The 16,692-nt window shown below is 42.0% G+C and overlaps 1 protein-coding gene across 10 annotated transcripts in view; it reads left to right on the top strand.

Moving 5' to 3' along the window:
• Positions 1-13,286, top strand: part of LOC121299848 (nuclear receptor corepressor 2-like) — a 120,477-nt gene extending 107,191 nt beyond the window's left edge. For 6 of the 10 annotated variants that reach the window (XM_041227991.1, XM_041227995.1, XM_041227994.1 and 3 more), the window contains 10 exons: positions 195-378; positions 1,174-1,727; positions 3,323-3,480; positions 4,507-4,709; positions 4,986-5,120; positions 5,228-5,373; positions 5,663-5,716; positions 7,230-7,445; positions 9,724-9,900; positions 10,346-13,286. In XM_041227991.1, coding sequence (XP_041083925.1) covers positions 195-378; positions 1,174-1,727; positions 3,323-3,480; positions 4,507-4,709; positions 4,986-5,120; positions 5,228-5,373; positions 5,663-5,716; positions 7,230-7,445; positions 9,724-9,900; positions 10,346-10,515 — 1,997 coding nt within the window. In that variant the 3' untranslated portion in view covers positions 10,516-13,286. The remainder of the gene's footprint in view (positions 1-194; positions 379-1,173; positions 1,728-3,322; positions 3,481-4,506; positions 4,710-4,985; positions 5,121-5,227; positions 5,374-5,662; positions 5,717-7,229; positions 7,446-9,723; positions 9,901-10,345) is intronic. The other 4 variants (XM_041227997.1, XM_041227998.1, XM_041227996.1 and 1 more) reach the window with 4 other exon arrangements.
• The last annotated feature ends 3,406 nt before the right edge of the window (positions 13,287-16,692 follow it).

Below are 16,692 nucleotides of genomic sequence, written 5' to 3' on the forward strand. Positions count from 1 at the left end.
GTACAGAAAAATCAAGGGTCACGTAAAAGCATTGTAGCTCGATTTTTATGGTAGACAACATACAATTCCAACACAGAGGAACAACACAAGGTCTAGTCCTGAGCATGTGGTGTGTTTTCATGTGTCAGCGAGTTGCTCTTTTTGCCAGCTGAGGCGTGACACCCAGTGGCGTTTGTTTCCTTTCTCCCCTGCAGGCACAGAGCAGAGCAGCGGCAGCAGCAGCAGCAGCATCAGCCACCAACCCCCCGCACATTCCTACAGCCTCCAGAACTCCCCGGTCTCCCCACGCACCCAGGACAACATCCAGCAGAGACCCAGCGTGCTGCACAAGACCCTCCCCCTGCTCACCAGCGAGTCCACCACACCCTCCGTGCTCAGGTGAGGAGAACACTTTGAGCTATGCAGAAAAACAATGAGGGGGGCTACATGCTGGAACAGGGACTAGTGTTTATACATGTGCTGCAATAGTGAAGTTTGTTGCACTCAAATCCACTTGCTCGTGTTTTGAATGTCTGGGCGTTTGGCCAATCAGACGGGCCCCTACTTTGGTAGCTGACATCAGAAAGTTTCCACTGTGGGTGCCACCCTCCACCCCACCAGCTTGACCACTCGTTTTTGAGAATGGTGTCGCGTGCCTCTGTGCCAGGTGTTGACGTCATGTTGTCTATGCTTGCTCGCTTGATTGCTTGCTTTAAAGCAGGCCAGGCCAATTCTGTTTCAGTGTTTATTTATTTTTTTTTTATTTTTTTTTTTAAAAAATTTACGAGATTTTCCCAGAAACATTGTGTTTGATCTTAATTTAATTTTCAATTAAACTACCACTCTGTTCCCATTTTTAATTCAATGTAAGCATTGTGTGAAAAGAACAGTAAGATACATTTACAGGCTGTAGGAACTATTTAATAAACTGTAGGTGTTTTTACTCATAGATATATCCTGCTGCTGGCTTGGAAGGTATGTAAAGAAAAATGTGTGTTCTCTGGTTTCAAAAGGTCAGGTTGTTTAGTAATGAACCAGTAATTCTAGCAGTACGCGATTGCAGTGCAATAATTAAATTAAATGTTTACTAGTTAGCTGTAAACTAACCGAGAAGTTTACATATGTAAAGGTGGTAGCCTTGTTCATTCTGAGAGTTTTGAGTTTTGTTGAGTTTTTATTCATTATTGTTTTCAGGTCCTTGTCCTCAGCTGGCTCCCCAGCAGGCCGATACACTGGGTATAACCCCCAGCTTCAGAGACCCATCACCTCAGCAGAAACTTACCAGCCGGGCATGGACCCTGCCAACGTGCCCAAGGGGGACTTAGGGAGGGGGCAGGAGGGAGGCAAGGCAGAGCGCCACCACAACAAGGCGAGCAGCAACACCATGAAGCCAAAGCACGCCCAAGAGCACACAGCCTCACCCGCCAAAACCGAGCCCAGGACGTTGATTGCCACGCTGGGCGCGGGCTACAACAGCCAGTACCAACCACAACAGGGTCGAAACCATCAAATACTACCCCACCAGCACCCGCACACCCTGCCCTCCTCGGACCAGGCAGCCAACGAGCACCCCAGTAGGGAAAATACTCAAAACAAAGCTGTTTCGGTTCAGGAACAGGAGCTCCGAGCACTCGGTAAGACCACCATGACTGCGGCCAACTTCATAAACGCAATTATCATGCGTCAAATTCCTTGCGATAAGGGGAAGCGAGAAAGAGGCTCGCTCGCTGCCAGCGCCGCTTGTGATGGTAAGATGCTCGGGAACATGGGTCCAGTTTGTGGCCTATTGCACGTTGTGGTGGTTGGCATTATCAAATCAGTGATGTATACTTTTTTTTTTTTTTTTTTTTTTTATATTTGTTATTGTTGTAATCATTTGTGTTTTTTTTTTTTTTTTTTTTGTTGGTTTTTAAATATCAATTTCTGGGCTAGGTGGGTGGTTTTTTTTTGTTTGTTTTTTTAGGCAGTGATTTTTTGGCTGGGTGTTGAGCCTTGGTAGATCTCAGTTTTATTAGTGCCCTTCTGTGTCTTGTATGGTCGATTTTAGTTAAAGTGAGATGCCCAAGTGGCTGTAGAAGATGTTTGAATTATTCTCAAGTGGAGAATCTCCTATTGCAAACTGCAGAACCAGTGGAAAGCACTGTTAAGCCATCACTGTACTGGAAATATGCCAGACTGGAGAGACAATGCATTAGAATGTATAGATGTTGCAGGGTAACATTTACAACGATAAGGGACACTGCGTGGGTGTTAGCTAACGGATTATTTCTTAATATTTATTATTTATATCTCCATCTGTCTATGTCCAGCTACAATGCCAGTAGAAGATAATTATGTAAGCTGCAATTACATATACAGCAGTAAGCTTGCTTTACATTTTTCAATAGTTTCCCGCTGTGCTGTAATAAGGCATGACTTCTTTATTTAGTAAAGTCAAATGAAACTTTCTGTAATTGCACATGTTTCCAAACACTTGCAATTGAGCACTTCTAGTTTTGTACTTGTAGCCGTGGAATGTATTTTACTAACATTGTTAATTAGGACTTGTTAATTAGAGCATCAGTATTCTGTGTAACTCAGGAAATGTAGAGCATTTTGCATTTCAGGAGGGGTGGAGGGATTGGTGGTATTATCCTACTGTATCTGAAACCCAATTGGAGTCAGACTGCAAAGCAGTCACGTGTAGAGACACCAGAACGAAAGTGAACTGCGAGCACTGGGATCTGAACTACACTGTGGCTGCTGGTTATCAAGATCACTGCTGAGAATCTCGTTCATGATAACTTGTGTTGCATAAAGCTTTTTCACTGCAAAAGCAGAAAGCTAGCTGGACAGAATGTAGTGGCTTATACAATAGAGTGGGATTTACCGTACATTTAACCAAGAGGAATAGTCGTCAGCAGGGCTCTGCTTCAACTCGGTAGCACAGGAGGTTCATTTGGACGCATGGCCTGCCCAAGGTTGAGTTTGAATGTGTTTATTTAAAATGTGTCTCCCAGAAAAACAATGCTTTGTTTCCAGGTGTTTCTCAGGGATACAGGGCAACCACCTTTTTATGTTCGATCTTGAACACGCAGTTGAAGGCTTTAGATTAAGGACAGTCCATGTTGTCACATCAAGTGTCAAGGCAGAAACATGCACATCAAGGTGGTCTTTTAAAACTAGGACTGGTCAAATTAGCAATTGGTTATTTGTTTTCAAACTTTGACTGGCAGCAAAAAGCTAATAAATCTGTCCCTAAGAACCTCTTGTGTGTGTGTGTGTGTCCTTGCTTAGTTATTGTATTCTTGTGAAACTGTACTTCACTGACTGAAGAGATCTTGGTTTTTGTTTTGTTCTCCAGTTCAACAGAAGATGTCTTCGGAATCTCATCTGCAGCATTTCCGCAGCGTACCTGAAGGGTACCAGTCACCAGGTCACCCCACACAGCAGCAGCAGCAGCAGCAGCAGCCCTCCTTCAAAGGGCATCAAAGAGTCGTCACCCTGGCTCAGCATATCAACGTAGGTTTTAACCTTGTTAGTATTGGGGGGGGGGGGGTTGAAATATTCAGTAAGTAGGAAAGATTCTATAATAAGTTTTGAGTATATTGTCATGTTGCGGCTGAGTTGATACCATTTATGTAGCTCAATAGCTTCTCGGCTTAAGGCACTCTTACTGTTTAAAATAGGTGCACACTTAACAAGATGAAGACAATTGCCTTGTTGTTAATCACTTATGTTTTTGCTAAATTATATCTGTATATATAGTATACAGAGTGTATTAAGTAGGGAGGAGAAGGATACGAAAGATGAAAAACAAAGGGAGTGGAGCAATGAAGAAAGAAAGATACCTTGATTTCATGACTGTTATTGGATATATAAAGATGAAGATACAGAGCAGGGGTCTCCAGTCATGGTCCTGGAGGGCTGGTCTACCTCTTGGTTTTTGTTCCAACTATACTTTAAATTACTTAATTGGACCAATTAAGCAATTTAGGGTGCAGCTGGAACAAAAACCAGGAGGGACACCGAGCCTTCAGGACCAGGATTGGTATAGAGCCACGGTCTCCAACCCTGGTACTGGAGAGCCCCTATCCAGCAGGTTTTATAGGTGCCCTTAAAATCATCAATGGCTAAAGATCTGGACACCTGTTAATCTTGACTAATTAGGGCAATAATTGGTTCAACTAAGTAAGACTGGTTGAAACGAAAACCAGCAGCCACAGTAGCTCTCCAGGACCTGGGTTGGAGACCCCTGGTATAGAGGATACCCCATGAAAGTGAAAAGAGAATCACAATGCCACCTGGAAATAACTTAAGGCATGCATGAGCTGATTCCAGCACCCCATGAGGGTTAAATACTCATAACCTTTATATAATAACACTGTACTGTTACAAGAGCTATAGAGCTTGCATTATGAAATCATGTACTCTATACGTGTCTCCAATGTTAATGGATAAGGATTAAGGGATGGATGGATGTATTATTATTGCTGACTCTTCTGACTAATTCTTCTAAGTTAGTAATAATCATAATTGTCCTGACAGGAGGTGATCACGCAGGACTACACCCGTCAGTACCCCCAGCAGCTGAACTCCCAGCCCCAGCAGCAGGGCTACCCCTACCAGAGCTCCCCAGTGCTGGACCTGAGACGCACCCCCAATGAGCAGCTCCACCAGCAGCAGCAGGAGTCTGGCCAGAGCGCCCGCTACACTCCGGATGGGGCAGGCATGGACAGGGGCCGTGACAGGTAGAGCAGCTTTGAAAGCTATAGCTCAGCACAGGACCAAGCATGTGCAACCCTTCAAGCATCGGCACCAGATTCCAGAGTAATGATAGCATGCCTTAGTCAAAGAGACTAGCGTGTAGTACTGAAAGAACATCGCTGAGCATGTCAAAAATAGATCATTATAGAAGGCTTAAAACACAAACCTTCTGCAGACAGATTGTAGAGTCTAGATTATCCTTGGTATTAGTGCACGTCCATACCCTCACATCGCATGACAAAAGATATTTGTTCATTTAGGTCTCCGCTGCAGAACAAGGTGTCACCAATGAGTGGGTCAGGAGATGGCATTGAACCCATCTCCCCAGCAGGGGGCCTGTCTGAGCCCGAGCAGTCCCAGGGACCTGGCTGTCACGGGGATCAGGGCGATCAAGTGTAAGCTTTTGGGTTTTTTTTGGTTTGTTTTATATCGTATGTAAGGAGCAGAGGAGTCTTCCCTCGCCAGCGTGTTCTGAGACTCGTGATTTCTTGGTTTCTTGCAGAATGGGTTCGCGCTCTCCGGCGAACAACTCGCAGCCCCCAGCCTTCTTCAGCAAGCTGACGGAGAGCAACTCGGCCATCGTCAAGTCCAAGAAGCAGGAGATGATCAAGAAGATGAGCACAGTCAGTGGAAACGAGCCGCACTTCAGTAAGGACATTGTTTCAGTGTTCTGTATCTGGAGGGGACCATGCAAACCACGGCTGCTATTGCACATTGTTTGCTATTTTTACATCTGCCACAAACTCAATACTGAATTACATACGTTGCCCGAATGTTTCCTAAGATCTTATATGAACTTTTTCCTGGTTGCCAATACTACATTACCTACCTGTATGTTACTAATTAGAATCAGCAGTTTTACTCTGGGGGATAAAAAAATGTAGTTGGAAATTTTTTTTTACAAAGTAACTGATTTGCTTTTATCATTTTATTCTAGACACTGGACAGCCAGGAACTGAAATATTCAATATGCCAGCTTCAACAACAGCAGGTAATGTTGTTGGTTTTGTTTTTTGTATAATGAGGATACCTTTTTGCTGTTTGAAGGGGTTCCTTAAACGAAGACAAAGTGTAACAATACTGCCTGTTAAATTGCACTTTGAGTGTTTGTCGTTTTGAGCAGGTTTGGCTGTTCTGCTGCGGTCTTTATTCATTACAAATGGTGTGAATTTCAGAAACTTCTGGAATAGTTTTTCAAAATGACTGCAGGTTGCTCGATAATTTTGGTAACCTTCTAGATCAGATAGCAAGTTGCTGCAATGCAGGCTGAATAATCAGTAGGGCCCTTTGGTTACAGGGGGTGTACAGTAAGGGTATATAAGAAGGACCGAGATGCAGGCGCTGTAGACAAATGATGTCTGATACAGCCAGGTTGTGGACCAGTAGAATGGGTATACTGTACAGTGTAAGAACATATTGATCCTGTGCCTTGAAAGAATTTTGTATGCCTTCAGTTCTGCGTTTTACACTTTGAGCACAGTGAGCTGAGGTGGCTTTGCAATTCTACAAAGAAAGAGAATCTGGAGAAGTTGATTTGAATATGTTTTGTTTAGTTTCAAAAACATTCTAGTAATCCTAGGACCTTGTCAACATGTTCTTAATAGCTGATATTGATACATTAAACACTAGGAGGTTTGGGTCCCAGAACTGGACGTTCCTTGCTTTGTCTGTTCCCTGTGGCCTGTAGCGCGTGGACATGCCAAGAAAGCACTCTGCTTAACTCCGCCTCTCCCCGTCCAGTTGCATGCAGACTGGAATCGCTTCAGCATCTTCATGCTTGCTGCAATGCAGGCTATAAAAGTTTAACACGCTGCAATCCATGGTTGTGGGGGCACCAGAGTGGAGCACAAGGGAATTGGACTAACACCACTTAGTGGCCAACAGACTTCATAGAGAAATGATAATTTAAAGGTCTATTTACCACCGTATCCGACCTGTATTAAATTACACTGCCACACCTAATAAAGCCAGTGACGGGGCAAGATGGAAGTAGATTCTTCAGGGCAGCAAAAGCAGCAATTTTAATTAAATTCAGTGTTCTAATCATTCGTCCTGTGTAACATTCTTATACTCCAGCTGGGGAATGAAAGTGCAGTATTTCTTATTAGTATGAATTAGTATTGTATTTAACAAACTGGATTTTATTAACCTGGCCAAGCTATGCTTTTGGGCTGCAATTGTCCTATCAGTTCTAAAACTACGAGTGGGAATCTGTTTCCTTGGAAGGCGGTGGGTTGGTTTTTGTTTTATTTTATTATTATTTTTTTTTTTTTCTCCCCAAGAGCTTGTTAAAGAAACTTAATCTACTACTTGCACTGAATAAGTATGTCGCTTGCCATAATGTGCTGACTGTTTGTTTGTTTGTTTGTTTCTTCCCTTTTCTCTCTCTTTCTCTCTGTCTGTTTTGTACTTTCCTCACTTTGAAACCTCCTTTCTTTTCTCCCTCCCTTCATATCTTTCTTCCTTCTCACTGGTTCCCTTTTTTCAACACCTCTGTCTCCCAGGGCCAGTCAGTAATAGAAGCCACACCACTCCAGAACCTTCCGGTAACAGCATAGGCTTGGAGGCAATTATTAGGAAGGCCCTAATGGGTAAATATGATGACCAAGGGGAGGAGCGTGCCGTTGCTATTAACACTCTGGCTGCCAGTGCAAGTGTGCCTGCTGCTATCCCCATTGCTGCTGCTGATGGACGGAATGAGGACATTCACTCCTTGGCAGGTCTGCATTTCTCTTCCTAACTACTCACAGTTTGTTTAGTTTTTTTTGTTTTTTTTTGTCTGGATTTCTGCAAAAGGCTTTAAGCTTTGTTTTGTTTTGTCTTCCCTCTTTTAACGAGTCTTCCTGTTTTAATTTGCTAATATCGTAACCTTTTAAAACCTATAAAAGGTGCCTCTCAATCTGTCAGCTTTTAGCCCCAGCTGGTTGTTTGCTTCGAAATCCAGTAACGGACGCATCGCATTTCTCTCTCTCTCTCTTTCTCTCCTAAGGCAAAAAAAAATGTGAAAGTCAGGCATTGGCACTCAAACCTATGATTGTGTCACACCATATGGCTGTTTGTAATTCACTATGTATTGAATGTCTATTTGAGTCAAGTGTTTTCATTCGCTCTTCTTAGGCTGTTCATAATGAAGAATTGAAAGTACAGTAATGAGTTTCTTCATAGATTTGTGTTCTCAATGGGCCTGCTTCTCTGTTTGCTGCAGTTTTGCAATTTTATTCAGTTTTTTATGCTGTCGATTTCACACATGTGCTTTCTTTTGAGAAGCCTCACTGGGATTAAGGGGCCGATGTAAGGACGCGTTCAAAGTGATCTGCGGCTGCAAAACACCCATAGTGCTGCCAAAAAAACGTGTGTCGCTGGCGTAAAGTGAGATTTTAGCAGTCACTGAAAATGCTGTGTATGTAAAGAATGGTTTTCACCTGGCGTTCTGCACCCGCAATCAAATTAGCACTTTGCCATCATTAATCCATTTAAATGATATGTATTCAAATGAAGAGAAGAGCGTGGAATCGTGCGGGGATCTGGAATACTAAGCATGCACAATGAGATGTAAGAATTTTGCCTTGCAGTTGGGCAATTGCTGACCCCCCAAAAACTATGTATCTCCTCTGACAAGGTGCAAACCATTGTAGAAGAAAGCAATTAAGAGCTGTGTAGAACCACACACCTTCAGAGACCTGTCATTGGCCAAAGGACAGTTCCTGATGTGGCGACACTGCATATTCAAACCCAGGGTCACTTTGTTTGGGATGGATTGTCCTCTCCGCTTGCCTCTCCAGCAGTGTCAGCTGTGATGTGGATGGTGTACCCCCTCCTGTTCCTGCTGCAGGCCTGTGCTGTGTTGCAAGTTTCGCTTTTGTTCGCCGCCACAGGTCCTGCCACCTTTATCACCTGCTTGACTGTCCTCCTGGTAACACTGACAGCATTGACTTTATCCACTATAGAGGACCATGTGGCCTCTTTGGTATTATTATTATTATTATTATTATGCACAGGCGGTGCTCATTGCGACCCTCATTATCATGATTGCAGCTCATTATTTGCGAGTGTTGGGTAATTTGCATTGCTCTTAAGTTTATGTAGGCCACACTGCAAAATAATTGCCTGGCCGCTAAGCAATTTGGATTTTGCAGCCGCAATTGTTTGCACTGCCCTTATCCTTACATCAGCCTCTAAGTGTGCCCCTTGCCCCTCCCCCGACTCAGAAAGTAGCTCACTATCTGTTGCTGTGGCCCTGCAAATGGAGAAAGGGGATTTAAACCACAACATGCAGACACCACACTGCATCTGTGGAGCCTGCAAGTGTTTTACTTAGTGTCTGTGTACCAAACTAAACGTGCCAGAATGTGGATTTTGTGTCACTAGAAATGTGTTTATGGTTACTGGCGTAACCACAGCAACAGGTGGAAAGGTACTTCCTGGGTCAAGCCATGAGGAAATAGAGTTAATGTGTTTAGAAAGAAGGTAGGCCAAAAACTGTTAGCACCTTGCCTAAAAATAAGACATTGCAGAGCATTAACAAATATTTATGTTGGGAAAACACCCAAGGATGTAAAGCTAGCAACAAACAACATAGTCACCGGAATGAGCAGTTGAATTGGTGTGTTTTGTTTACTTTTATATTTTATTTCATTCCAAAATGTTCCTTTGGTTCAGAACAGGACCACAGTCCTTCTCAAAGAATTGCCTTATTTAAAGCATTTAAGGCACTTTTATTGACTTGTGAGATCTCAGGAATCAAAGAAATACTGTAGGTTACAAGTTCTGTGACTGGCTGACATCTAAATGGTAACCATGGACACCAGGAATGCTTACTCTGGGCACTCCAAAGGATGGTGGATGTTAGCAGCCAAATTGTTAAAGGGGGGGGAGCGGCGGCAGCAAGAACAGTTCTGGTTTTGGTTCAGCTTTAGAAGTGGCGATATGCAGATCCCTGTAAACTCTGTGCTATCTGTAAGTAATGGAAGAATAAGCAATGAGCTCTTTTGCTTGCAGCTGGAGGGAAGCCAAAGGGCAGCGGCCGGTCGAACAGCCGGAAAAGCAAGTCTCCGGGCCCGGGCCTGTCCGGCAGCGAGAGGCCTTCATCTGTCTCCTCTGTGCACTCCGAGGGTGATTGCAACCGCCGGACACCACTGACCAACCGGGTCTGGGAGGACAGACCCTCCTCCACAGGTATAGCTCCCTGCCCAGCCTCAGAACCTGAGCTGTAGAACCACATTGTTCAGATGGGTTGCCGAAATGATCTGCAAAACTGAATCGAATACAAATTCAATACAGTAAAAAAAACAAAACAACGAAAAAATATATATATGTCTGTCATAAATGTGTGTGAAGATAAGAATGGCAAATTAGGTCACTCTCAGTACCCCTGTATGAGCAACAACAAAAGCAGTACTCCTGTGCTCTAGCATCTTATACTAACCTCTTGCCTAGTCTTTGTTTGAACAGTCCAACCCGGTCTCCTAATTGAATTATTAGCAACCTGATGGAGGCAAGGTCCTAGATTAGAATACCACTGAAGAACAGCATTAGTAGAAAACTGAACTTCATCAGATTTCATGTTAATTTGTGAGTCCACACTTATTAGAAGTCTCTTTTTTTTGTATCCGGGTTACAGGTTCGACTCCCTTCCCCTGCAATCCACTGACAATGCAACTCCCCACCGGCCTTGTACCGGCCTCCTCCACGATCCAGCAGGGTGGCGCGAGCGGCGTGAACAGAGTGTGGGACGAGGAGCCAAAGCCACTGCTCTGCTCCCAGTACGAGACCCTTTCGGACAGCGAGTGAGCTGGAGAGACTGCGAGTCTTCTGCAGATTCATCACGAACTTTGCCTGGGGGAACCCGTTTTAAGAGGAGCTGGGTTTTTATGTCCTTGCTGGCTTAAAGGGGAAACAAACACACACATTAACATTAACATTAAGGCTTTTTCTATTTTCAAATCATTGGCTGTGAACTGGGACTGGCTGACCTTACTGTCAAGACAACCACAAAACATATGCAAAGAATTCTGGGTAATGAACACGTGTTTCACCAGCCCTGCTAAACTAAAACAGCACCAGGCCGTGAATAGCAAATGCTATTGTTTGGGTAAATGAACAGAACTGCTGAACTCATTCGATTCTAAATCAGTGTCAGTCAGAGGGGGTGAGGGCGTACATTCTCAAAGCACTGGATTATCAGCTCCGATATCTGTAAAACAGCTGAACATGCAGAAGCTTAGCGAAAATAACTGTTCCAGGAATTTATTCAGCACGCAGGTGCCCTTCAGTTACCCCAAATCATATCTGGTTTCAAAGGTTGGCCCTTCTGGTCCAGGTTGGTAAAGCACTCTCAGCACAGGACTGAAGAGGACAGTTCTACAGCACCACTGGGTGTTCAAGTGGCCTGCAGGTGGCTACACTGTATCACTTACATGGGCAACAACTGGAAGTGATGTAATCACTGTATTGTGTGTATCCTGTGGTTAGTATCAGAGAGAGCTTAGCAAACTAAATGAACAATTTGTTTTCCCTTTGTTAACCATTAGAGTGGTCACACCAGCAGCATCATTTTCTTATATAGGGACTTACTGCAAGACGTTCATATACTAGATTTACATGGTACACTATCTGTGTAACCACTTGTCACTGTTGCACAATGGATGAAGTTAGTAGCATTTAAGAACAGCCAGGGGGCAGTGGCAGGCTAGTTTTCTAAGGCCATTCACATGCTTACTTGAACTTTCTTCAGTAACATTTTCAAGAAAATTTACAGAATAAAATAAATGGACCCTCTCTGCTGGTAGCTATGTGGTATTACAATCCTAACAGTGCATATGCTGCACTGGCCTGTCAAACTGTTTTACAGCATGCTGTTGAACCAACGTTATACACATTTCTGTTTATTATAATAATGAGAATTATTGTTGTTATTAGAAGCAAAAAAAAAACGTTTTATGTACATTTATAAAATATTTTAGTGTTAAAGTGCCATTGATGTAAGATATACAATACAGAAGTGAGTTAACCAAGGGTCTACACACAAGTGTTTTAAAATACCAAGGTGTACATGTTTAGAGATACTGTATTACAAATCTGAAGAGATTCCCTTTTTGTTAAATTACCATCGTAAATGTGAAACTGCATCTGCAGTAGAACAAACAAACCTGTCGGGTGTTATATATAAAATATGGTGTTATATAAAATCAAGGCTGTTCAAAAACAGCATCAGCACCACTTGAAGAAAGAAAGAAAAAGAAAAGTGACTGCATTTTGTTAAAATATTCACGTGATTAACCCTAGAAAACCATGCGTACTGCTAAGACTTTACCCTTTACATTGTGTAAAGGTTTCTTTTTGAACACAACAGTTCATGCTATATTGTAATTCCGACTTCACCTGGAAGCTTGGTTTTAATTTATGTACGTTGTTGTATCGTGCAGTCCCTGGTTTGCAATCCACCAAAAAAAAAAATTAAAAAAATCTGAAAAGCCAAACTAATGCAGTATTGAAAGTGGCAGAGACATTGTCATTTCAATACCCTAACATTCATGCGGTTGTTTTTATTTTAAAGGTTATTGTTACAAATACTGTTGCATCGCTGCTGAGATATGAAGTGTTAGGAGTGAAGTTTTCAGTTTCTTTTGAAAGTTGTTTTGTTTTCAAGCAGAGCTGGCCAGTTTTATGATTGGAAAATACTGCACCATAAAAAATTTTTAAAAAATCCCACAATCTTCCAATGGTTTTCAATTGTCCCCCCATACGGTTACCTTCTTGTCTATAAGATACGTTTCCAGTCAGGCAGAAAGACTTGGGGCTACGGAATACTATACTGTGCTATATAGTGCTATCTGTAACTCAGTCCTATGAATGAACACTTCCCTAATACCTGGTCTGTTTAGTCTTGGTGCACCAGTGTCTGCTGGCTGGTATTGCCATTGGAGTAGAGTGATTAGGCTGTTTCTTGTGTCCCAACTAGCAATCTACATTATTAAAACTGGCCGCAAAGCAAAACATCAGTCAAATTTGAAGGGGGAAGGAACTAACAGTACTAGAAACACACTGTTCATTTTTTTTTTCTTTATTAAAACAGTTTTCTTACTTAAAAAAAAAAAAAGTCATTGTTTAAGCGTCTGGTTATTTCCTTTGTTTTTTTTGTGGAATGTGTCTGTGCTACCTGCTATTGCTTCAATTGATTGTGCAATCAGACGAACTGTTTCATGTTCGAAAGCAAAATGAAAAAGTTAGTGTTTTTTTTTTGTTTTTTTGTAATTAAAATGAACAAGTAAGGCCAATCTATTGTCTCAACTGTACAACAAGGGGGGAACGAAAAAAGAAGTCTATCTTTTGTACAACCAACATTGTGCATGTCAATCTTTCGAACCCAGTGTATGATAGAATGGACTGTATATAGAACTGAAGAGATGTAAATATTTATGTGGCTTGCTACAGGGTTGTTTTTCCGCTACAGAAGGAGATTTTGTTCACTGTTTTACTCGACATGCCCACCAGCAAGCATTGTGGGTAGCAGTGTTTTTACACTGCCTTAATGTTTAAATAAAAAGCTTATTGCCAGCAAAGACAATACGTTTGACATTATTTCTTTTATTTTACCTTTTCACTCACACATAATCGGGACAGCCAACGCACACCTGGGCCGCAAATTCCAGCAGAAAATCTCATTCCTTCACAGATCTCATTCATCCACATACACAAACTTTCAAAACAGTTCAGTACCAATTTTCAAAACGATTTGCACCCCTGCCAGTTGTTACTGTTAAATACCGACCAGCTTGAATTGAAACAAACCAGCCACCGTTCTGATGCCACACCTATGCTCAGTTTCTCACACACAGTTCACTGTTTAAATAAGGTTGCAGCTGGTCAGTGAAGTAATCTGGCGTGAGATATCATTGACCAAATAAATTGCAGTTGCAAGATTAATCCTCACGATGGCAGCGTTTATACAGAAATACTCTTGAAGCTCATGCCAGCAGCCTTTTAATTTATACCATCGGTTGTATTCATTTGAGGAATTCTGCTCTCTTCCCAGACCCACACCCCCCCCCCCCACCCCCTCAAAAATGCACACAGACACAATAACTACCCACCACAGAACCGAGACTCTATTCACACAATTTTAAAATGTGTATTTTAAGCAGGGCAGGGCTGAGATGCGTTTTACATAAGAACCCAGAGACAGATTCTTATGTAAAACGCAAAGAGGATTCAGTTGGATCCTCCCGTACTAAGTCCATATGGAAACCGTTGTTTAGATGCATTTCATGTCAAGTGTCCTGTGGGACTGGGTGCTGCAGTGGGTAGTAAACTACTGCAGCTCTTTCTTTGTGGAGGACTGGGCTTGCTGCTCTCAGGTTACTTCACACTGCTTAAAAAGGTTGGTGAAACCTTTTATACCAACGTTATCTGCTGGTTTCATCAACACGGATAAGAACTGCTCTTAGACTACCTTCCCTTAAGCACAGTAGTCAAAGAGTAGTGTTAATAGCATGTAAAACCAGTCATTATAATGAACTACTTCCAATTCTAAGACTTGCAGAATGAGTATATTCATTTAATTAGTGGGGTTTTTTGTGTAGATTTATTTGTAACTCTTTTTGATGTTTTTACTGGATGTGGAAAGGATACTTTCCAAAGGTTGGGTCATTGATATACCATACAGACTTCTTTACAGGAACATCCTGTCCAAAACACAAGCAAATGTTTCCTCATCTAAAAACAAAACCAAAAAAGCACAGAAATCTAATAACATGTGGTTGAAAACAACTGCAAATGCCAGGTTAGAATTTAGTGTGATGGCTCTTTTTAAAGATACAGAGATTCAACGTTTCTGAGGTCAGGCGATAATTTGTTCCAGGCGCACAGTGCTGTGTAAGCAAATGAGCATTTACCAAAATGTGTTTCTTATTTTGAGCAGCATTAGGGGAGGTTGTCTTGTAGTACTAAGCATGCAGGCTGCACTGCATGAGCAGGTATATTATTATTATTATTATTATTATTATTATTATTATTATTATTATTTATTATTATTATTATTATTTATTTATTTTGTAGCAGACGCCCTTATCCAGGGTGACTTACAAGTTTTACAAGATATCTCAGTACAAAAGTATAGCATTATAAAATACCACATTATGAAATATCACATTACAGAATAGCATAATGCAGATATGGAAGTACATTAAAAATCAATTCAAGTAAGAGCAAAATAAAGCATACAGTAACTAATAAGAGCGAATTTGACTAAGTGTAGTTAAACCTTATAGTAACTATTTTCTTTTTCTTATATGGATAAAGTCCTACCTTTAAGAGTAAAATCAAGTTCAAGATATAGTAGGTAGTTATAGGTAAGAGCAGTAGTTGAATGCAGCAAGGTATGGAGCAGTACTGGTACAAGTGGGTGCCATATGGACCAGCATGGTCAAGAGTTGGGGGAGGGGGGTGGGTAGAAGGGTACAGCAGGGTACAGCTATTCTGCCAGAGGTGGAGGAGCAGAGAGGAAGTTTAAGGAAAAATGAGTCTGGAGATAGGAGGGAGCAGGCAGTAAGACAGTGATAGGTGAGTACAAGAGTTTTGAATTGGATGCGAGTGGCGATAGGGAGCCACTGCAGAGAGCGGAGCAGCAGTGTAGCATGGGAGAAACGAGGAAGGGAGAAGTCAAGGCAAGCAGCAGAGTTTTGGATGAGCTGGAGTGGATGGGTAGCCAGGAGGAAGTTACAGTAATCAAGGCAGAGCTCTTACCTCTTATTAGCAAAACAAGTCGTCCCTTTTAATTTGTTGTAGATTTGTTTACTAATGAGAGGTATGTTTAAAAGTCCAGGTTATTGCTCCTTTGCAGTATACCTTATACTCATAATAGGCCAGACTTGGCAGTATATCAATCAAGGGACTAGCCTGGTGTTCCTTCTTTAAGTAGTGTCACCAGTCTCGGGCAATCAACAGCGATTGAGTTCAGTTTGCTTAGAGATATACTGTTAATTTCTAGCATGTGTGTATAATATATATGAAACCCCAGGGTTCCCCTCTGCTCTTTGCTGGTGTGTCCTGATCTGCTGATGAGAATGGCTCGGTGAAGTGCACAGGTGGCATTTCATTCCCCCAGGCCTGGTGCGTGTGACTCGACTTGTTTACAAGCCCCTGGTGTTTTCCAACACAAGCTCATCCCTTATTTAATAACAGCTGGATAGTCTAGCAGAGCTTTGCAGTTCACTGTGCACATCAGCAGTCGCAGGCAGTTTAGTTGTTTTGGCTCCCGTTCAGGTACAGATGGATTCCTTTTAGGGGCATAGACCAAGAAGAAAGATACTGAATCAACACTGTCTGCTGTTGATGCTTTTTTTATTCATAACGGTTAATTCTAGGAATATGCATTCCATTCACATGCCGTTTTAATGTACAATTAAGTTTTAACGATGTGTACAAGACACATTACTTCAATCATTTAAATGACAAATACATAATTAAGGTAAAACTGATTAGACAAATATTTCAGCTGAGTTATGGGTGAAGTAATAACGAACCTTCTAATGCCCTTTTTAATGAATGAATGAATGAATGAATGAATTATTCAAATTAACAGGGGTGTTGCTCTGATTTCTTTTGAGCGCTGAGTAGAAAGTAGCTGTAAAACGGTGTTTGTATGCATAAGAAAGCGCTCCCCTGCGCAGTAATGCGCAATCAGCGGGCTTTGAAACCACGGCATTCATTCACAACCACGTTTTCAACATGTCAGGATCGAGTATTATTTAGGGAATTAGTACAGTATGAATTCATTTGTAGTCATGTTAATTAGCTAATTGTGGGGATATCACATTCCACTGAGGAATGCAGACAGGGGTGAGATTATTGACTTGATTATGTGAAGAGCCTAGTAAAGGAGAGAGTTGTCAAGGCGTGGGGAGACTGTTATACAGCTCTAGTTTATCTGCTTATGAAGTAATATACGAGATTTAAAAAAAAATGTGA

Source organism: Polyodon spathula, chromosome 25 (assembly GCF_017654505.1).
Source record: "Polyodon spathula isolate WHYD16114869_AA chromosome 25, ASM1765450v1, whole genome shotgun sequence".
Taxonomy (NCBI): domain Eukaryota; kingdom Metazoa; phylum Chordata; class Actinopteri; order Acipenseriformes; family Polyodontidae; genus Polyodon; species Polyodon spathula.